A 24,137-nucleotide genomic window follows, 5' to 3' on the forward strand; every position below is an offset into this window, starting at 1 on the left:
TTCTGTACATTGTGAATAGTTGTCATGAATCTCAAAGCACAGGCATACGCTCGCAGCACAGTGAGCAGCTAAGCCACATGTGGGTGGCATGGGGAGTAGGACTGCAAGCCAGAATGGTCTGCCACTGGAGCTGAAGGAAGCATCTGTCTGAACCTGTCCTGTCTGTACGAGCGCTCTACTTGCTTTATGGATAAATAGAGGATTTGACTCCTCCAGGGTATCAAATGACACCATTCACCAGGCATCTGGCCATTTCAAAATGGGAAGGATCTTATGACTTAAAGCATCTGAAGTCCATTGCTGGTTCTGCCACAGATTTTGTGGTTGACTTTATACAGTCTCTCTCGTGGCCTGATTTTTCAAAAATGCTGAATACAGATGCTGACTAGAGGCTGACCAACTCTAAAACATCAGGCTGTTACCTTCTCTGTAGTGTAGATTTCCTGTCTGCACAATGAGACTCCTCCCCTAGTCCCCAAACTGACCAGGGTCTTGCAGCTTCTTTAATGTTTTTCATTAGCATTTGTAACACACAATGCAGCCTGTGGAAAGGACGGACTCTAAGTGACCAGCTTCAGCGTAGCAGCCGTGTTAGTCTGTATCCGCAAAAAGAAAAGGAGGACTTGTGCCAATTTAGAGACTAACAAATGTATTTGAGCATGCTCAAATAAATTTTAGTCTCGAAGGTGCCACAAGTCCTCCTTTTCTTTTTAAGTGACAAGTGCTGTTCGTTTTCAGCATCTTTGTTGAATTTAGGAGTGGTCCTATTGCGAAATGTTTTATCTCTTAAAGGTCAAGCCTGGATTCAAATTCACTGGAACAGTCCAGTGCTGCCAAAAACGTGCTGTTCTGAGCATAGTTGAGTCTCGGAAGGTGCACAGAGCCCTGCTGCAGATCACTAGTGACAGTCCAGGATTGAATCTGGTCCACACATCTTCGTTGCATCAAGTGTAGAATGCAGGAAGTGAGTTCCTTTCTGACTTGGTTAGCTTCCTTTTCCTTGTTTTTTTGCTGGTTTTCGGACCAGTGAAGTTGGAGAGAGAAGTAATCCAAGGTGCTAATGTTGCTTTGTATTCTTTCCCCATCACTGATGCTGGCAATGTACTTTTATCTCTTTGATTCAATTTGTTTCTTTAAATTAAATGAGTAAGACCCATTTCATCCACAAAACCCCTTCCCATAACTGGCAGTTCCTGTCCTCTGTTCTGCATTGTCTTCTCCTCCCCATCCCTGGCTTCCCCACATAGCTCCAATATTTTAAGCTTGAACTCCCTTATTTTATTTCTCAGCAATGCCAAGCACCTAGATTTGGCTAACTAAATCTCCAGAGTGCTTTCTTCTGAAAACAGGGATGGTTTCTACAAATCATTAGGGTTTTGCTATTGATGATCCCATGTATAGTTAAGACTGAAAGAGAAAAGGCCTTGAAAGTCCTCGTTAAGCATTTTCTGATTACTTATCTGTTCTATTCCATCAGGGGGAATACACAGGACTTTTTTCAATATCCTTCCAGTGTTGCTTTTTTGGGAGGGTCAGATTTATTGCAGATCAGTGAAAACTGGTAAGCTGTCCAATACAGCAATAGCACCTTGAATGCACTCTGTACTTGCACTGCATCTAAGAACTTGCCATGACTTGTCTACCAGTGATACCACTGGTAGACAAGTCATGGCAAGTTGTTATTGTACGTCAAACGTTAGCTAATAGATGCCATACTATTGTGAGAGGCTGTTCTTGTGGCATTTCCACCCTGACCAGAAGCAGGAAACATGAGAACATGATTATGTTCTCAACTTCCAGTGCAGTATCACTGGATAGTATGGAAAGCATCTTAAAATCTCTGTGCTCAGCTGGACGTCTTGGGGGTTTGCTCATAAGAGTTTCTAGCACTGTTGGCTGTTCTGCCTCTTCCTGCCTGCTCTTCATACTCCGCCTGCTTTATTATACCCCAGTATCTGTTGTTGGTTTTGTTTTGTTTTTTCATTCATTCAGGCCTTCCCTTTGGGTTCTATTTCAGGCCGATTAGGCTAGATTTGCATGTTATACGGGAGGTATGCAGTGTTTGCACAGGTTTTTTACATTTGAGACAAAGTAATTTGACTTTACTGTAGTTTCCCTTTAATGGGCACCCGATCAAGCATTATTGCATTTATTTCTGGTATCATCAGATGGAAGTGTGGGAGCAATAGAAGTTAAACTATTAGCATAATAAATATTGCAACCCACAGGCTTGGGGAAACTGTTCCAGGTCCTGATTTTGTAGATATATCTTTGAATGAAACCTCGAATCACGAGTCAGACCCTTGAAAGCTGAGAAGGGTACGTGTTCCTTGTTCATGTCTCAAGCCTCTTTTCAACCAGAAATCAGCAGGGTTAATCTTCCAACATTTCTATAGTTCTTTCCCTTATGGAATTTAACAGATCACCCTTTTGCTGGCTAGTCAATCCATCTCATAGAATTTAACAGACTGATATGGGTTGCCAGGGGTTCAAAATCTGTAGAGATTAGATTTCATTCTTTTAGGTTTCAGAGTAACTTTCTTTTAAAACCATTATGCATTTCTACAGAATTCTATTGGCTTTGCCCAGGATCTTCAAAGGGAGGGAGATAGGCATCCCATTCCCCTTGAAAGTCAATATGAGTTGCAGATCTTGGCCTTCCATCAGTCTATTCATTTTTATAAGATTTTTCCATCAAGGTTTCCTCACTGTGAAAGGAAAATCATGCTGTTGCACTGACGAGGCCTGCTGCCTGAGCTACTAACTGGTGCAAAACAAATCTACCAAGGGTTAAACTCCTTTTGTGTTGACGGCAGCCTGCCACCCACACAGTAGCAGCCTGCAGGAATGCACAGGACCCTAAGAATTACCATACTGGATCCGACTCATCCCATAGCCAGATGGTTCAAAGGTAGGAATACCTTGGGCCAGGACTATTCCCTTTTAACTCAGCCAGTTTATTTTCTAAGCTTGAAAGAGGATTTTTAATAACTTAATGTGAAATTGTGCCCCAGTGGACTATCTTAAAGATACCGAACCCTCTGATTAGCTGTTAAAATCAAAAGCTTTGCAATTTGACTTCAAATTGAGAGTGAACTGTAATACAGTACTTCACATCTGAATAGCCCCTTTAATTGTAAAATGTCAAAGCACTTTATAAATAATGCACCTAGCTCCTCAGACCTGAGAGAGAGGTCAGTGTTATCCTTATTTCATCAGTGGGGAAATTGAGGCACAGAAAAGGAGGGAGTAAATTTCCCTTAGAATCTGTAGCAGAGCTAGGAATAGAATCCAGGAACTGGACTCCAGTTCTTTACCTTGACTAATATCATTCTTCTTCAATGGAAAAGTAAGCCAATCCCTCTTATTACTGAAAGAACAAAGTGTGAAGAACAAGATTCTTGCTATAACAAATTTATGCGTTATACATGCTTGGAAATAGCTTCAAAGCTGATATCTACTACTGCTAAAGCTTGGCAGTTTTTGAAAGTCATACCACTATTCAGAACTCATTCACTTGCCTTAACTGAGGAAATAATAAATAAACTAGATTTTATATATTGTCAAAGGTAATAAATAATGCAAGTAATAATGCAAAGGAGATTGGTTAGGACTCAATAAGTCATTTGGATGAGTTTCCCTTACACCATATGAAGTAGTAGCTGAACATTGATAATACTGGTCTCATGACAACTGTTGTTTTTTATCTACATATCAAATAGACTTCAGTGTGTGGGTGTCAGCAGCATAGTGAATTTTTGAAGGGTGCAAAAATCTCAGCAACTGAATTGTCAAAGGCAAGAGTCAGCAGGTGCAATTTGTGTCTTGTAAATGTCCTTTTTCTATGACTTCATGCACTACCCTTGCAGTCTGCTAGACCCAAAGTACTCTGCATTTCAATAACACCCAGGATCTCAAAGCACATTACAAATGTCAATTCAAACTTTGTCTACACACACTTGCACCAGTTTAATGGAATTGGGTTACACTGGCATCATGTAACTGGTGCAAGTGTGTTCCTATATACTCTGAGGGTATGTCTATGCTGAAAAAAGACCCCTGGCAGCAGGTTTCAGAGCCTAGGCTCCAGCCCAAGACCAAATGTCTACAGTACTGTTTTTAGCCATGAATCATGAGCCCGAGTCAGTTGATATGGGCTCTGAGATTCGCCGCCGTGGGTCTTCTTTTGCCGTTAGGCTTGATCTACCCTATACAGTGTTGCCAGCACAGCTGTGTTGACTAAGAGTGTGTGGGGGCGGGGAAATCACACTCCCTAGCTGACATAGTTATGCCAGCAACCTTCCGCCCGCTCCCAGTGTAGACACAAGTATACTGACAAGAGTGAGGGAGGTGGTGTAGCTATCACAGCAATATAACTTGTTGTGCTGACATATGCTGCATCTCCACTAAGGGTCTTTGCCATCCATACCAGCAAAGGCTCTGTAGTGTAGATAAGCCCTTACTTCAGTTTCTCTAACCTATTCCTAATCAATTTAATCTAAACTGAAATAAGAGTGTCTACACACACTTGCACTGGTTTAACTAAACTGGATTAAAATAACACTTTTAAATTAAGCTGGTGCAACTCTGCTTGTGCACCTGCCCTGAGCCTCCTAACTCCCCTATGAAATAGGTATTAATATACCTATTTTACAAATGGGTAGACTGAGGCCCAGAGAGCTAACAGTTTTTTTTCACAAGATCATGTAGCGCATCTCTCAGTGGCACAGCCAGGAATCGAACTCCTAGGTCCTGATTTAAAGCCTCCTCCCCATACCACCGAGGATGGGAGGTTTTCAAAAGTGTTTAAGGCTATGTCGGCCCTACGAGCTAGGGGTGTGCTTCCTCTGCTTATATACACATACCTGTGCTAGCTCGCATTGAGCTAGCATGAGTATAAATAGCAGTTCTCCGGGGGTTTGTGCTCAAAGCAGCTAAGCCGTATCTTGACTAACGCTGCCGGTGCTACTGTGTCTACACAGCTATTTATACTCCTGCTAGCTAGATCAGAGCTAGCATATGTGTATATGAGCTGGGGAGTCACGCCCCTTGCCTGTAGTGTAGACCTATCCTAAGTGACTTGGACCAGTGGAACTCCATCTCTTAGGCATATTAGAGCCACTTCCTCCCCTTGCTTTATGGTTCTTTTCTGAAAAATAGTTCATTTAAAAACAAATGGAAAAATGTGTAAAACAAGTTAGCTGCTTAGCTCAGATTTATTGTTTGCACATACAAGAAATTTTTTGTGTCCCATTCTTTAGATTGAAAATTCAGGCCCACTGCTTGCCTATAAATGAGCTTTTTCTTTTGCAAACATGTTCTTCCTTTTTAGTCTCTTAGAAAAAGATGAAAGGTTTCTTTCACCAGTCTTGCTCATTATCCCATGAGTCTGTCACTGGGATGTGTGTTTTTTGTTTTAACAAACACTTGCTACAACCATCTAGAACACAGGATTGTAATACCACCATCAGATTTCTAATATCTACAATATCTTGCCTGTCCTCAGCATGGATCAGTTTTGATGATGTGACCCGTAAGGCCATATCTGTTGGGTTCCATCAAAGTGTTGCAAGGAAAAAAACATGAAAACTAGCTCTTATCCTTCTTTCAGATCTAAAAACACATTTAAGTGTGGTCTCTTGTGAGAAGTAAATACTGGCACAATAAATAGCTAGGAATATATCTAGAACTTCCCCTCCAAGATCCTGACCAACACTTTGAAGGAGCTAGAAATGCCACCATGAAGAATCCACACCAGGTTTTCTTCCACCATTCGTCCTCGTGTAAGACTTTTGACGCTGTAGTGATATAATCTCTTCCCACAGAGTGGGCATGCACAATAAAACTTCATGTGGGACTGTGCACTAGAAAGGGACATTTCAAGTTCCTGAGAGCCGAGTAATTTTATCTCCAAAAAATTTACCAAATAAAAGTGTAGTCTTGAGAAATGGTAGGGGCCAGTTCTTAGCAATTGTCTCTCTCAGTGCCAATCCCCGGATGTGACTCCCACTGTGTCTGCCACATGCGGTTCTTTCCATGCTTTAGGAGACCCCACAGTTAAGCACAGCAATCACAGCGATTAACTATGACTAAATGAAAAGGGGTGGGGGAGTAAAAGCAAAATGAAACAAGGCACAAACAGTGGTTGGTTCAGTTCTAATAATTTCTCGATGCCCCTCTGTGGAAGCTTTTAACAGAGGTTACACCTCAAAAGTGGGGTCTATCCTAGATGGGACACATCTCTAAGTAAACTACAACCAGAGTATCATTCCTCTAAATTAGAAGTGAGTCCTTCCTGTAGCCCAGTGGGCTAGCTTACCTCTATTATTCACTGCTTTGCATTATATTCTGCTTTATTTTATTCAGCAGTAATGCAAGGAACCTATAGGCCTGTATCCTGTGTAAGACATTGGCTTCAGCAGCTAGCCCCATGCTCGAGGCCTACAAACTTTTACTCAGATAAACATACATAATCCATAAGTTTTGGGGAACTGGAAGTCAAGTGTAAGGGGGAATTTTGTCCATAATGATATCCGCTAACCACAGAAACATGAGCTAACACCAGCTTCTGGAAGGTGTATATCCTGTGATCTCTCCATCTACCCTGCTGAGTTAGAGTATTTGTGATTTTGCTAAATGGATTCATAAATTATTTATTTGGGAATATAGAAGAGTTCCTGTCGCTTGACTGTTGCAGCTGTGCATGTTAGGCTTCCCATCTATATAATCATTTTAATAGTACTGGGCCTGATCTTGGGACAAGGACCTGTCAATTTTCAAAGCGATAACTGGAAATTCTTATTCATAATCTATAGACCAGGCTGCATTTTGCAGCGTGTCCTAGATAAATGATGCAGTTTATAGAAGGAAAAAGGACTTTCATTTTAAGGTTGGTGAGTGCGGTTCATTTTATCATGGATAACATAAAGAGTTTATAAATAAGCATCATGAGTAATCTTAACTAAATTCTATGAAATCAAAGAAAGTGTTTGAAATCCGTTACTTAAAACATGCCGTTCAAGGAGCTGGCTTGAGGCAGACAAATTAATAAATTATTAAGAATTTAAAATTTGAATTAAATCCCACTGGTTCGCTCTATTTACCAAGATTAGCTTATGTATCTTACTTGAAATACATGGTCTAAGTAGACTGGCGTTTCACAGTAGAAGCTGCTGGTACCTTCAGTTACAATAGCATTTATCTGCTCCATTCCTGAACTGGGACAAGAGCTGACCAAGATTCTTATGTGGATCCAGAGCATCGAGATCTGGCACAACTAACAGAGTGAGTTACACTTTGTAGAACGACTTTGTAAATCAGACCCCATGAACGGGGTTACGTGTCTTGAACCAACCTCAATCTGGGTAGTTGATTGAAAGAACATGAGGGGCTGTGTGCAGTGTAGCTGCAGGGCCACAAGGGGGCATGCTTGAGGGCAGAGTTCTGTGGCAGTCATCAAAGATGTTATTGTCCTTTCTTGACACCGATCCTCAGCGTGGTGATTCTTGTCTTTTTTGCTCCCAGTAAGGAGTTGCTTAGGCATTGCCAGATACCTAATTAATACCCCAATTAATATAAATATCCTCTACTCCAATGGCTTCTTCTAGCATCAAATGACCTTGTAATGTCGCATATAACGATCTCACTATTTACATAATGTGTATCGAGAAGTTTTTGTACGCAGGCTTGCATTTAGAGAAGATATTTGCAAACATGCATCTCAAAAGAGGCTTGTGCCATCTTTAAGCATTAAGGGATTGCAAGGTTTTTACAAGGTTTAAGAGGAAACATGAGTTTTAGAGCTTGTCTACACAATCCCACAGTGTGATCTATGTGAGTGTGAACTGTAGAACGCTCTAAAGCGTTGTGTTCTAACTGCCCCAGGTAGCCCACGCTGGCACAAACTAAAAGGGGCTGGGTGCATATTAAGGTAGTCCTACGTCAACACAAACTGGGCAGTTCAAGCAACACATTAGCAATTCAAACAATTCAAACCCCCAGAGACCACACTGCAGCATCTTGTAGACAAGCCCTTAGTCATAACCAAAACATTTCCCAGCCATACATGTTTGCTTTTAAGTTAAATGAAGAAGACTTGAAAGTGCCTCTAAAAGAAATTTTATTCGGTATTTCTGTAATTCTTTGTGTGGGTTTGAAATGGAGGTTTTCCTCTGTGAAGCGAGGAGGGGGGTGAGAGAGCCCACGTTTACTGCTCTTGGTAACAGATCTCTCCATGTTATTTCTCTCTAAAATATCCTGAATAAACCATCCTTGCATTTTTACAAAGTCTTGTACTTGAGAGTGAGCTCATTTCTATACCAGTCTTGTATCTCATACCAGAAGGATGTACCTGGGTTGTTGATCAGAGGAGCTTGCTGATCTGCTGGCTCTTTTGATCAAAATAGTTTTTATTTAAGATCTGCATTTGCAGTATATTTACAACTAACCATTGAAGACATCTGTCAAATATTCTCTACAAAGCAAGTATCACAATAACACTTTTATACAACGTCCAGAACAGAATATAAAAAAATAGTGTTAAAACAAAATGGACATTTTACACTGGATGTCAGTCTGTGTAAATATATTTGAGGTGATCAATGTGGTGTTCTTTTCTTTGGCACTTCGGGAGTTCAGGTCTCAACTTTTCTAACGCTTTTGGAGAGCGTTTGGATTCAACTGAGAGGTATCTGCCATGAAGTTTGGATCATCATCTAAACACTGTTTAGGCAGGGGAGGAAGATACATTTCTAATGAGGCGGGGTTGATTTGGTTCAAACTCTTAAGTAAATGCTGTGTTTTTAAAAAAAAAAAAAAAACCCAGCACACAAGGTTGGGACATAAATGCCTGGCTAAGGATAAGTCAGGGAAGAGAGAAAATAGCAATATACTGGTTTTTTTTTAAAACCAGATTTTTTTTTCCACTATCCTGAAAGAGAACCAGAGATGTCTGCCGAGAATACAGTTGATCCTTGCCACTGACCTGTCAGTGAGAAGGAGGGCTGAAGTTTACAGGGTTGAAATTCCTTGGGGAAAGCTGTTCCTTGCCAAATGTCCTCTCTTGCTCCGTATCTTAAGGACGCAGGAATAGTTTCCTTAACCTGTTCTCTGCGGAACTGAATGGGGATCAGCACATTGTAATGCCTCAAAAATGTCACTCCTGCTAATCTGCCTGCTCAACTCGCGTTCTTGCTAAGAAATCTAAAACCCTTGTGTCCCTCTTGCTCAGCTGCTTGCTGATAACATTGGGTTTGACCAGAACTAACCTGCTGCCTTGTACCTGAAGCAGGGAGTCATGTTCTAATCAAAACCCGGTAATGTCGGGCTAAGACCCTTAAAGGACTCTGAAGGAGTTAGGTGCTGAATTTTCAATGGGAGTTTGGTACCTAATTTCCTTGGGCACCTGTGAACATCCCAGCCTGAAGCCTCTCAGTACATGGTGCCCATTTCTCTTCAGGATTAGGTGGCCCCAATTCACACAGCCACAGTCTGGCACAAGAGCTACCCAGCCAATTTCAGCAGCAGGAGTATGAAATCAGGAGCAGTGTTGTCTAGTGGTCAGAACTGTCAGCTGGGACTCAGGAGTAGAGCTAGGTGAATAATCTTTTCTGGGGTCTGAACATTTTTTTTTAAATTTTATTTTATTTTTTAAAGTCAAATCAAACTCAACATGGAATTTTTCAGAATTTTTGGTGAATTGAAAAAGTCCATTACCCAGAGAGGGTATTCAAACCTGCCTCTCCCACATCCGGGTGAATGTCCTAATCCTTTGGCTAAAGGCTGGGGGAGGGGAACAGCAACAGCACAGTCACCCCCATCTTCTCCTCCTCTGGCCATTTTGTGAATGGCCAAAACTATTTGTGTCAAATTCAGGAATTGTTTTGGTTCGACCAAAACTGCATTTTTTTTTCCGTCAGATACATTATTCATCCATTTCACTCAGCTCTACTTGGGAGACGTGGGTGCAGACTCCGAGTTTAGCAAAGTGTCACACTCGGGTCAGTTCACCCCCTTTAACTTTCCTCCCAGGCTCTTAGGTGTGCCACTTCTGTCCCACTGCCAGCACGTTGGAAATCTGAGCTTCCCCAAAGTTTGAAATTTCAGTTAGAGGGGTGTTGGCAGAAGAGCTGGGCCCGAGCCAACTGCTTTTGGGTTTGGAGGGTGAGAGATCAAATCAAAGTTTCAATCCATGTCTCCTCTTCCCTGGGACATGATGCTATCTCTACTGCACCAAAGGGGCCATGAGGTCTGCATTTTCAGACATCTATCCGTCATCAATATGTGCACTCATGTCATGTGGTGCTTATGGGAGACATGTGCATGACAGAGCCCTATCTCGTTCTTAAACGACCAGGATTGTGCAACTGATCGAACGACGAGTTCACGGGCGTTACTTTTATTTTGTTTATGGCGGTGGGAAGTGCTTACCATAAGCATAACAGCAAAAGGGTGTTTCAAATAGCTGAAGTCAAAACTGTGATTCTGGAAATGGATAAGGGAACACAGTGGGCGGGCTGTATAAGCAGCTGCCTCACCAAGTCTATTAGTACCACAGAATGTGGATTTAAAAAAAAAGTTATGGGAAGGCCAGAACTTCAAGGTTCAAATCCAGTTCTGAATTTCCCCCAAAGTCTTGGTATGTCTGAAAATGAGATTTGAGTTGGGCCTTATCTTCAGACTTCTGGATTCCACCACTTGTATAATGTCTCTATTCGTTATGTATTCATTGTGCAACTTTAATGAACACTTCTCATGGGTAAAATATTGAATGTAGTCCTAATTCTTCTCTGACATAACAGGTAAACTCTGACATCAGGGAAGCTACCACTGGGACCAAGTATGTCACTTATACCAATGTCTGATGTATGTCGTTATACACTTACGTTTTTGTTTTATGTTCTGCACGTTTAAACTTTTAGAAGGCTGCTTTCTGCTGGGTGCTATTCTACAGGAGAGACTTCCATGCTGCTCCCTCATGGACCGTTTATTCTTCTTCTGTTTGTCTTCTCTTATTCTGAAATACAGCATCCCTCACGTTGGAAGCATGTGGTTTCCCTTTGTGTTGGACAAATAACATTTTAATTAAAATGACAAACAACCCGACCTGTTCAGCAGTTTGGGTGCAATGAATTTGATGGTCTCGGTCCAATTGCTAGTGGACACACACCAGTTATTAAACTCCTCGCCACCACATCTGACACCGTCACATGTAATCTGAGCAGAGAGGCTAAGAGCTAAATGGACTATAGAGACTGAACTCCGTTATCTTCTTTAGAGGTCCTCTCTCCATAACAGGCTTGAATATATTGGTCAGGTAATATGGGAAAGACAGAACACTTGCCCTCCTGTTATTTGTACAATGCCTTTGGAGGGGTAATAAGAGGACTGTTATCCAAGACTGTCAGTCTGACACCTTTCCCCGCCAGCAACAAATGGACATTTCTTTCAAGGTAAAAATTTAAGCAAGCTCATTTAACAGTCTCCGTCCCAATTAAATAAACATGATGTAGTGTGAGCTTAGTTCCATCCTGCAAAGAACAGAAAATGACTTTCCTTGAACTCTCTCTTGTATTTTGTGAATATGAAAAAAGTAAAACCACCTTCTATTTAGCTGTAAGTCTGATCTCTAATTTAGTTTGACCTGGGGAGAGAAATCCCCATTAGAGAGTGGAGTCTGACTGGCATTTTGTGGAATGGAATCAGCTAGCCTGGGTGTCGGAGACAACTGAGAATAGTTAAAGACCATAAAATAAAACCTCTTAATTGCGATCATAAGGGAAAGAAATAAGGACATATCCTAGTTGCCTCTAGTTAGATCAACGTGAATGAAAGATTAACAAGACTGATTTTTCCTGGGCTGAAATAGATCTGCTCACACATGGAAATAAAAAACAAAAAACAACCCAATCTGCAGCTGCTATTTGTCCTAGTCATAGAAAATATGAAAAATCTATTAGAATTGGAGAGAGGAAACGAAGATCCTAATTAGAGAAGCATTGGTTCAATGTAAATGTCTCCAAAGGTGCACACAAGTTGGCGTACAATTTGGATTACAGACTTGCCTCAAACAAAGCTACTATACTGTTCTCCAGCCTGCCAATCTCCAGCTGTCTGCTCTAGTGCTCACACCGCACTTCTGAGGGGCCAGGTTAGCCAGAGGCCAATTATCAGGACAAGTAGCACCGTGGATCTCAGTTATGCACTATTTTCAGTCATTGTCTTTGACTTGTTCAACTTCATTTGAGCTTATTGGTAGTGGCACCTAGGGGGATGGGTGACCACATTACTAAAACCACTTCCAAAACTGGTCCCAATTATTATTGTTAGTCTTTGCAGGTTTTGACTGAGTCATGAAGACCGACCTGCCCTCTTGATCCTAGAGGGTGGACCCTGTAATTCAGAGGCCAGTCATACAGATGGAGGAAAGCGTGATGAAATCTGGTGTGCTACTCCCTATGCTATGTGTCTCATGTGAATACAGACAGGGTTTCAGTCTCTCGGGCTGTCAAATTGGCCCCTTCAACCAGGACTAAATTCACTTACAAGTCTTATGAAAATAATTTTATTTCTAGACTAAATTATCTAAAAAAGATTAATTTAAGGCCAGTAAATCTGACCATCATCATGAGTTACGTTTCACTTAACTAGCCCATGCAATCTTGTTCTCAGGCCCTAGAGTGGGAGGAGAGAGGAGAAAAGTTATTGTCAAACTGACTGTAATTTTTTGAAAAATATGTCCCTTCTACAGCTTTTCTTGCATTTTCATTTGCAAGTTGAGTGTCAGTTATACAATTATAACTCACTCCAGCACATTCTTTTTCTGGTACCAATCTCTGAAAAGCTGCAATGAGAGAATAACACAGTCCTTGGAAGCCAAATAGAACGAAAAGTCAAAAGTCAACACTTGGGAAAATCAGTGTATTTAGCACTCTGGTGCAGGAGGTTGGGTGACTTCCCATAAACCAAAGATATACTCCCCTGGCAATCACAAACCAACTTGAAGCTGGTTGGCACAATAGTAGCCTTCCGCTCAGGCAAAATGAGTGAGCAGCTAGATGTTTAGTGATAGCCGAAACAACAGAAGCCACCACTCAAATCACAGACTAGCCTTGGCGCAAGGTTGGAGTAGGAGCTGAGCCATGTGATCTGGGGGGGGGGGTTTCCCCTGGAGACTGAATGCAAATATAGGGGCTGGGTATTATTCGGTGGAGCTGTATTTGTCTAAGTCAGAAGCAGCCGGGAGCAGGAAAATAAATACAGAGCCAGGAAATGAGAGAAACAATGGTTAACGTGGCCCTAAGAGAGAGCTTTTGGGGCAGAGAATTGGTTGGAAAGAGGCTTGGAAGTGTGAACAAGGAAACTGACTCCTACTCTGTTCAGAGAAATAGGAATTTGTGTACATTCTTTGTAAATAGGATTGCAATAAATACCTGACTCTTTCATCAATTTCTTCTCCTAATGGAAACAATCCAAAAGACCCCAAATATTGGCTAACCACTTGGACTAAAAAGAGTAACCGTCTAATACACTAAAAAGCCCCATATGACACTGCTATAAAGATAGAAAGAGCGAAAGTCTTACCTTAGTGTTTAAAAAGATGTATATAATCAAATCATTTGTCCCTTTTGGTCATTGGCAGGATTGTTCCTGCATGTTCTCCAGTCATTTGTCCTGTTTTAAATGAACAGAGATGTGAGGCCATCCTCTGATGATCATTATAGAAAAGGGAGTTGCTTACCATATCTCAGTGCAGGTCCAGTATCTGAGATCTTACTGCAAGTGAGCTGTCAGCTCAGGCTAGTGGGATGCCATATGGGCGGTCTTTTAGACCAGCAGTGCCTTGTAGTTTTACACAAACTCATACTCTTGTAGTATCCAAATGTCTGAAGGAAAATCCACAAATGCATATTACATTGAAATCTTTGTGCCTTCAAGAACAAGCTGCTGAAAGGACTTTGTGTAACTCTCATTGTTCATAGCAAACTGACTCCTGCTTCTGTTCAGTTGTGTTTGTTGCTCTATTGAGCAAGAAATAATTTGAGCTCTTGTAATGTCTGTTCCACAAACGCTCTTGAAATCTGTGCCGTGCCGTGCCCAGGGGAGTGATGGGCTTAGAGGATATATGTACAGATGGGTTGAAAGTATTCAGTATTAAAAAATTACTTGAGCTTTCCTGTTCTGCTTCAGTGCTTCTGGCATGTCAAGGCTGCCTTGCCATCTTGAGGCTGTTCTTAACCTCACAGTCCTGACTGATTAGTCATCTGGAAAGCTGCTTTAGTTTGGAAAAGTAAATGCTGCACTTGGCCGGAAACTAAGTGAACTTAACAATCTCCTATCCTTCCTCTGCAATTCTTACTGACCATGCCAAAAATATTCTATCTGACTCCTGTACTGTAGGTCCAGAATTACTGAGTTCAAGCCGTGACTTAGGGAAAACCCCAATATGACGACATTACATAAGGCTGTGTTAGTCTGAATGGTACAGAGTCCGAGAGAACCTCAGAGTTGGCCCATGTCTGGTAGCATGAATAAGGAATCCCCTTCTTGTTAGCTTCAGTTAAATGCTTCAAATATTTATCCTACTACAAACATGCTGTTATTTATCACTTGGTTACGATGCATTTTTTAATTTTTGTTTGCACAGTTCTCGTGTTGTGGAGGTGATGAATATAAAGACTGGAACGTCAATCAGTACCATTCATGCAACGGCAGTGGTCCTCTGGCTTGCGGGGTTCCATACACTTGCTGTATCAAGAAGGTAAGGGAGCTTGAGCTGTTAAGACAAGAAATTGAAGAGTGTTAATTAAAACAGCCATATAACAACTCGCTCGGGCCTTCTTGCATATGTTTCCTCTGTCACTTCTCACAATGTGGCTCCTGGTATGAGAGCCATCTTCTCTGCTTATGCCATCTTCTGAAACGGCCTTCACGTGTGTCTTCTCACATAACGGATCTTTTCTTTTCTCCCCTGCCTACTTGTGTCTGTTTTTCTCACTCTCTACCATTAGCCTCTTTATAGACTGTCCTACATTTATCACTCGAACAGACCGGAGGACGACAACTCCATTTCACAGCAACTTTTGAGGTTACAAATTCTTTTCATTCTGCTTTGGAATGAAAACAAAACCTTTCAAAGCGGTTTTGTGAAACATTTGCATGTGTTAGTCACTCTTGATAGCCTGGGGGGTTAGGATACTGGCCTGAATTCAGAACAGTCTTTCATCCCAGATCACGCTAAACCATGCAGAGCGGAGTAGGGACTTGAACCTAGATTTCCCACTTGCTGGACCAGTAGCTATATCACCAGGCTATAGAATCTCTCTCAAAAGCAACCCAAGCTAAAGTGTCAGCATAACAGCATATTTTGACATTCAGACCAGCTCTATCTGTCACCCTGTGTAGACCAGGCTTTGCTCAGAATGCTGCCTGCTTGGCACCCCTCTAACCACTAGACTCTGCTCCCTCTCCTGCAGTATCACATCCTGGAGGAGTTGATGTTAATATCCTCCAGCATGCTTGTATATGTGTGCGCACGCTCTGCATTTCAGAGGGCTGCCCATTTGGAGGACCCTACTTGTCATGACACTGCATCAACTTTTTTCGAAGTGGCCTCTTGACAGTCAGGGCACTGTCCTGTTGCAACTCGTGATCTTTCACAAGCATCTAATGTTGCCTTGGGGGGCTAGTCAGCAGCTTACAAAGTTGGCTTGTAGGATTTGGGCTCAACTCTGACAAAATCGGAACAATCCCTTGAAAATCCAGGACACATGGCACTTCAAATGCAGCCCTACAGGGCCGCTCCATTGAAAATCTGTGTGCTCAAATCTTCAAACGTAACTGAAGAACCAGCAAAAACAAAGGATCGACTACCCTGGATGCTACAAGAACTCAAGAGACCATCCTGGCAGGCTCAATGCTTGGGGGAGGACTGAGTTAGCTCCATTGTGCCACTTCTAGACCTCTAGGATAGGTTTCCAACATCCATGGGGAATTAGCTGGTTGCTTCCCCTTAGTGTTGAGGAGAGGGTTGAATATATTCTTGCTGTTATGCCCCTTACTCTTTAACTTTTCTGATGCGCTCTTCACTGTGGTAAGTAGCGTGTGCACATTTGATCCGTTTGGTCGGAAACATAGGAGAGTTCCTTTTGCTCTTCTTATGCAGTAAAAAGACAGGATGACAAGTCCAAGCTAGTGAGAAAATCTATAAAGTCCACTGGGGTGATGGCCTTTGCCAGAGACCCTGAAAGGGGCACTCAGTAAAACCATTAGCCTTACTTAAAAAATCAATGCAGTCTCTGTTGATTAGAGACCAGAATGTACTTAACATAGGGATGATTCTTCTGAACCTGTAAGGCTGCAATGTAAGGCCTTCATCTTACTTATCCTTATCCTACAACTTAACTATTAACCACACATTAATTCTACATAAATGAACTGCAAGGATAGATGAATAATACAGTCAGTCACATAACTATATATCATCACATCAAATGATTAACTACAAACCCCCATGTAAACGGGAAAAGCAGTTGAGAAGGGAAGCGAATACATATGTTGTTCTGTTTAAATGCATTGTACTACAATAATTATACCTAAGCCCACTGTAAATTGCTACATTGTACGTTAAGGAATTGTAAATTGAAAGTACGGCTCCCATTATTGAAGCTCCTTTTTCACTGAGAATAAGCTAAGTTCTATGAAGTTGCTTGAGCATCAATCATCATTAATACAGTGGCCTTTTTGGTGGTTACCAGTCTAATATGTGCCTTGTAATAGAGTACCAGGAGCTATGGCAAGATGCAGCTAGAGGTAAAAATATACCACATCTGGGCCAGTAGTGCCATGCAGGCTAGTTATAACAGGCTCCTCTGATAGGGAACATGAAGGGAGGAAGGACTAGAGGGAGTCATGTGACGTAGGGCTTTGCTTTCCAATGCTCTGAGCAGCTCTGATTCCCATTAACTCCTCTGGGAGCTGTAGGCACTCAGCACCTCTGATAATCGGGTCATTGCTGTATGGTGTTGGGCGGGCCGTGTAGGGTGGGATTTTCCAAAGAGTCTAAGGGTACAGCTACACTGCACTCAGAGACGGAACTGCAGGATGTGTGGACATGCCTGAGCTAGCTTTGATCTAGCTTGCTTGAATTAGCAGAACGGGTTATACAAACCCAACCCAGATCCTAGGTATGTATTCACACAGCTAGCCTGTGGACTGGGATAGCAGGAGGTTACGTAGGTTGGAACAGAGATGGATTAGCTGACCGAGGGGCTTGGGACAATGGCAGGACTGGAATAGTAAGGGACCGAAGCAGGTCAGGATGGAGGTGTATTGGCAGAGCTCTGGGTGAGACCCAGGACTGCAATCGCAGCTAGTGCTGAAGATAAGAATTGTGGTACATTGGCACAGCTGTGTTCAGGATGAGTTTGCCAGTATCTGTCTCCACTACGTCTAGCTCAAACTTGAGTTATTTGTTGTTCTCAGGAGTAGTAGACTCTCATTTTTTGGTTGAAGAATGCTGACTATTTCTGAAAACTACCCCATAACACACTACAGGCATGGCTGAATTGTTGGAAAGGTTTAATGGCTGCTCCTACTGTGCATGTTCCTTTACCCAGGAGACTTTGTATCCTTATTAATTCATAGACGTTTCCTTTGCTCTGCTTCTCAAAATCTCCTTCTTCCACCACCTGCCTGGCACATCACGTAGATGTTCTCTGAAGCTATAGTGGCTCTGAAAAAAGGTTTTTGCCACAGTGCTTATGTTAACAGCTCTTTTCCTTACTTGTTTATGGTCTTGTCTAAGACTCCTGCAGCCCTGACTGGGTCAGCGGGTGGAGAAAGGAAACGTTTTCAAAAGCAGCCACTAATTTTAGATGCTCAACTAGACACACTAAGTGATCTTTCAGAGGTTCTGAACACCAGCAGCTCCCATGAACATTATTTTTGGAGTTATGGGTGCTCCGCACATCTGAAAATCAGACCAACTGCCAAGCTGGGTACCCAAAATCACAAGACTTCCTTAATTGTTTTTGTTTAAATATTTACACTATATGGGCTTTGCTAGCCAGTCGCTTCTTCAGCTTCCATTGATGGGCTAGGCTAGAACGTGTCAAGGTTAAACTATGTAATACACAAAGCTACTTTCCCCCTCCTATTGCCAATTCCCTGCAAGCAAAGGGGGTTTGAAGTTAGGCTATTAGTGCTCTCAGTAAGCAGAGAGTGTGTGAGGTGTTCTCTCCTCTTAGACTAATTTTACCTAGGCTCAACAACTGCATTGCATGGTGGGATTAGACACTCCAGATTAGCACGGCATATAGAACTGCAGCTAGAACTTGCTTTGTCAGATAACTTTGATTTTATGAAAACAGTTTTCATCAAACAAAAATATTGGCAAACAAAAATATTCTGGGTTTGGTTTGTGAAAAATGGAAAAAAAGTCCCTCAAACCCAAGAATTTTTACTGAAATTGGTTTTTGAAAACCAAACATTTTAACAGAAAATCTGGCAAAAACTAATTTTTTTTCTGAATTTCCCTGGGGAAAAAAAAAGGCATTTTTTTCAACCAGCTCTATACAGAACCTTTCATTTCTAGCTTATTGGTCAGAATCCAAGCCAGGCTGTGCTTATCTGCTTGATCTGCAAGAGATGAGCTGTAGGGGGAGATCTCAATTCTGGTTTTAATAGACAGTGACCCACATTATAAAATACACCACAGTTTGATGAGGATGTCCCCTTGTTAGCAGTCTCACATGACAGGCCAGTTATGACTTGAGCCATGGAGATGGACTTGGAGGAGATTCCTCTAGAGAGTGATTGAGGCACTGGGGTGGGTTGGCATGCATTGCTGCTGAGGTCTGCAGCGATTCTAAAGCCGCACACAGCACTCCTGTCCCCAGCATCTCTCACGCATGAAATTCACAAAACAGAACTTTAAAAAATCAGACCCAAATCCAGCAAGCCAGCCAATACATTTTACCCTGGCAGCTATTCGCACAATCAGCACTGGGAGTTGGAATTTGCCCATCCTAGTCTATCCAAGCTTAACTGAAATGGAAGCCTTTCACTCACAGCACGGAATCCAGTTTGGGTTAATGTTCCTTCAAATACGAGACCGCGTTTGCTGGTGGTTCTTTTAAGGCTACATCCGCATGATGAGCTACAGGTGTGATTCCCCTGCTTGTGTACACGTACTCCTCTCCTTGAGCTAGAGCCAACGTAAATAGCAGCCTAGCTGCATAGCACAGATGCTAGTAGCAGGACCATGGCTTAGCCGAGCCAAGCACAACCCGCCTGAAACTGGTTGGTACGTACTCAGCACAGCTGAGCCATTTCCCTCTGCTGCTACCCATGCTACTGCAGCCACGCTGCTATTTATGCTGCCGCTGACTCAGTAAATCACACCCCTAGCTCCTAGTGTTGATGATGTAGCCAGTGTCAGCAAGCCTGGTGCATAGCTACAGAATCTGACGTTTATTGGGGGGTGGGCAGCTTCCCCCTGTATTTCAGCCAGTGCTGTGAGGACGGGGAGATTAACGTCAGCCGGGAGACCTGCCAAACTTTTCAGAAATAGTTTCAATAATCCAAGCGCTCATTAGTTCACATCCCCTCCAGATAAGACGGCGTATGGCATCACTGCTACTTGCCGTAATTGAGACTTGACAATGAGTGCCTCACCCATCTAAACTATTTAAAAAAGGAAGTGGCAGAAGATGAGCTGCTGAGAAATCATGCCTGTTCAAGCAAGAATGCTTGCAATGTTGGAATTTGATTTCATATGGGCTCTTGGATTGCATGGGAAAGCAAGACAAGAATAAAAAAATCTTCACCAATATTTGGTTCCTATAACATTTGTCACTCTTAGCAGACGTGGACAGTTTTAGTCTGAGATTTTTCGAGGCCACCTAAAAGGATTTAAGCATCTAGAGCCTATTCATTTTAGTGGGAACTGGGCATCCAAAGCCCTTAGGTGGCTTTGAAAATCTCTGAAGGCTGCAGCCTGATTGATTGTGACAGAGTGAATATCTGGCATAACAATCCCAAGAGCTGACAAGGTCAAGGAGACTGATGGTCTGATTCTCAGAGTTACTGAAACGCTCACAGCTCCTATCAAAGTCGATAGGAATTGTGGGTGGCACCTCTCAAAATCAAGTCGGAAGGCTACAAGATGAAGCCACCTCAGGTATGTTCTGGGAGAGAGCGTGCTTGAGTCCAAGGAGATAAAAGGAAACAATCTAGATCAGGCCCAGTAGATTTTTCCAGAGGGGTGGAGGGACTTAAGTCTTCAGTAAGCCAGGGATAAAAGGTATATATGTTATATACTGATGTTCCCGCTGAAGTAAAATATTGTCAGTAAGACAGTATAGTCCATGCCTGCTTTCTCTGTTTACACTGGCCTGGCCGACCCTAGTAAAGATTTGCTAGTATAGCTAGACCAGCAAAACCTCCTAGTGTAGACATAGTTTTTGTACCAGCACGAGTGTTTTTGCCAGTATAGGTTATACCAGTTCCCAGAACAAGACAAGCTCTACTGGAAAAGCACTCTTGCTGGTATACACTAAGACTTTTGCTGGTATAGAAATGTCATTAAAGAAAATTTCAACCCCTAACCAACATTACTATACAGGCAAAAGTTTCTAGTGGGGACCTGGCTTTAGTCCCAAGTTAGTACATCTGGGTTAGAGCTCAGCAGTGTGGTAGACTTGGGAATCACCGCATCAGAACAGGCCAAAGGATCATTTAAGGTATGTCTACGCTGTAATTAAACACCTGTGGCTGGCCCATGTCAGCTGACTCAGGCTCACACTACAGGGCTGGAAAATTGCGGTATAGCTATTCGGGCTTGGGTTTGAGCCTGAACCCTGGGACCCTGCAAGGGGAAAGGGTCCCAGAGCCCGAATTCCAGCCCCAATGCCTTCACCACAATTTTACAGTCCTGTAGCATGAGCCCGAGTCTACTGACATGGGCCAGCCACAGTGTTTAATTGCAATGTAGACATACCCTTATAGTTTAGTATCCCGTTGCTGGCGGCAGCCAATGCTGGATGCCTCAGATAAAGGTGCAGCGCATCCTCCCTACAATAATGAACCAAATTCTGCAATTTCATACCATAAAAGGCCCCTCAGTTATTACAGTGTTTTATCTTGGGATGTTTGTTCTCTCGAATGTTCATTGTTGGAATATGTGACTTTCAAAAGAGACCTATGTAGGGAAAATACCTGAAATAAATCACACTTTTTTTTTCTCTCAATTTCATACTTCATTTTGCAAAGATCAGTCTGTTCTCCTCCTCCTCCCCTACGCTTGGTCAGCCCTTCCTTTATTCCGTAGGGAGCATTCCCGGAGAGTAATGGTGATGGGCTGGGATTCTCGTATTGGGCTCTTTGCCATTAGTCTTCACTTCCAGTTTTCGTGTCATAAATAAGTTGATTAAATATCCTGCCAGGAGATGGCTAGTGGTCTGCGATGGTTATTAGTCAGAATTTATGGTTTGTTTTCTCAGCTCGGGTGGTTGGCTGGGGAGTTAGAGGCACTCAGTTGGCTGAACAGCTCCATGAGTTGGCACTATGCTGTGAAGCCAGAGAGAATTAAAAACAAAAAAAAACCCTCTATGCTTGGAAAATAAAGAGGAATAGCCTGCTTGTTATGGATCCAGGACCACGAGGTGCCCATTTTGGAGAAGGAAAAATTACAGGTAGTTACACTGTCAGCACTTTGGGGCCGGGACCATCTTTTTGTGTTGTGTTTGTATAGCACCTGACTTAGCAAGGTTCTGGTCCATGACTGGGGCTCCTTTGTGCTACCAGAATACAGATAATTCATGAGTATGTAAATTTTATCTGGTGAATGAACAGAAAGCAGATGCCATTGGCAAGTCACTGTGGTGCTCTGTGCCTCAGTTTCCCCATCTGTAAAATGGGGATAACAAACTAGACCTCCATTTGTAAAGAGCTTTCAGATCTACAGCTGAAAAGTGCTATATAAGAGCTAGGTGGTGGTGTTATTATCTTGGCACATTCAGAGATTCTTTTACTGTAACGTAATTAGAAAGTGGCCTGCTTGAACACAGTATGCAATCCTCAAAATGTGTTTTGAAGGCGTCCACGTTAGCAGCTGCAGTTTGTGGTTTATAGGTTTTTATTTTAAATTTGAAGTTGCAGTTACTTAGTGATTATTCATAAAGTAAGATGTAGCTCAAACAACATTTGTTTCCCATTTTAATGAGTTTCTTCTGAATTCTTTTTAGCAATCAATCTGGTTATTTCCATCTTGCTTAAAGTCTAATATGCTGCAGACTGACAGCTTGCATAAGAGATGAACAGAAAATGACCGGCCAGTCTTTTAGGCAAAGGAAATGTAGTATTCAAAAACAGCAACTATAACGGTCAGCCTGACATCTATTCAGGGCAAAAAAATAGAAATGAAGAAGCTGATATGGGATTCAATTAATAAAGGGATTAAAGGGCAGGAATATAATTAATGCCTGTCAACATGGTTTTATGGAAAATCAGTCTTGTCAAACAAATCTGATTTCGTTCTTTGAGGAGATTTACAAGTTTGGTTGATGAAAAATAACTGAGTGAATGTAATATACTTAGACTTTTGTAAGGCATTTGACTTAATACTGCATGACATCCCGATTTAAAAAGTTAGCAGTATACACTATCAATAAAGCACATGTGAAATTGATGAGGAATAGGCAAATTGATCTTAAAAAGTAGCCACTGATGGGGAATCATCATCATCAAATGGAGATGTTTCCAGAGAAGTTCCTCAGGGATCAGTACTACTCCAGTTCCATTTAATATTTTCATCCGTGATCTGGACATGAATGTAAAATCATTGCAGATAAAACTTGCAGATGACAAAGATTGGTAGTATGGTATATGATGCAGACAGGGCAGTCATATAGAGCAATCTGGATTGCTTGGTATGTCGGCCCATTCAAACAAAATGGGTTTTAATACAGCCAAATGCAAAGTTACCCATGTAGGACAAAGGGATGTGGGTCATAGCTACAGAATGGGGGGCTGTCTCCTGGGAAGCTGTGACTGAAAAGGATTTAGGGGTCATAGTGGGAAAGCAACTGACCATGAGCTCCCAGTATAGTGCTGAAGCAAGGGGGCTAATGTGATTCTTGGATACAGGGCAGTCATGAGCTGGAGTTGGGAGGTGACTTTTACCTCTGTCTAGGACACTGACGCTGATTCTGGAATCGTGTCTACAGTTCTGGTGTCCACATTTTTAAAAGTTGGTTGAAAAATTGGGGAGTGTTGAGGAAAAGAGCCACAAAAGTGATTTGAGGGCTATAGAAAATGGCTTACCAGGAGAGACTTGGAGCTCCATTTGTTCAGTTTATCAAAAAGAAGATTCAGATGTGGATTGATTACAGTGTGTAAGGACCTTCACAGGAAGAAAATACCAGGTATTAAAGGGCTCTTTAATCTAGTAAAGAAACACAGAATAGGAATCAGTGGCTGGAAGCTGAAGTTATACAAATTTGAATTAGAAATAAGACCCATTTTTAACAGTTGAGAGTGATTAACCATTGGAACAAACTACTAAGCGGAGTGGTGGATTCTCCATCTCTTGAAGTCTTCAGATCAAGACTGGATGCCTTTCTGGAAGATATGCCTTAGCCAAACACGCGTTATTAGGCTCAATACAGGGGTACCTACATGAAATGTAATCGTCCATGATATATAGGAGGTCAGATTAGGTGATCTAATAGTCCCTTCTGCCCTTAGACTCCATTAAATGAAATCAAGTGTGATGCAGCCACTACACGATATTAGCCCAAATCACTCATTGCTTGTGTACCCTATTTTACTATTAAAGCCAATGAAGGCTCTGAGTGCAGAAAGCTTTCAGGTTGGGACTAGGAGTGACCCACCTGGACAGAAATTTGCAGGTGCCATTCTGCAGTTGTTTGCATATCCTCACTTGCCAGTGCAAAATGTGACTACACAAAGGGAGGCCGTCATTTAAAAATCAGACTCTAAATCCTGAGATATACTAGGGTATTAGGAAAATGTTATCCTCATTGTACATCTTGGGAAACTGAGGAAATGGGAGGCCCCGAACATCACACAATAAGTGGATGGCAAAGCCAAGTAACGAGCCTTGTTAACCAGGCCTC

At 42.1% G+C, this 24,137-nt stretch overlaps 1 protein-coding gene across 1 annotated transcript in view; it reads left to right on the forward strand.

The window, feature by feature from the left end:
- Positions 1-24,137, forward strand: part of LOC140903633 (tetraspanin-15) — a 296,009-nt gene that overhangs the window by 197,878 nt on the left and 73,994 nt on the right. The window contains exon 6 of the mRNA XM_073325200.2: positions 14,645-14,758. Coding sequence (XP_073181301.1) covers positions 14,645-14,758 — 114 coding nt within the window. The remainder of the gene's footprint in view (positions 1-14,644; positions 14,759-24,137) is intronic.

This window comes from Lepidochelys kempii, chromosome 26, assembly GCF_965140285.1.
Source record: "Lepidochelys kempii isolate rLepKem1 chromosome 26, rLepKem1.hap1, whole genome shotgun sequence".
NCBI lineage: Eukaryota > Metazoa > Chordata > Testudines > Cheloniidae > Lepidochelys > Lepidochelys kempii.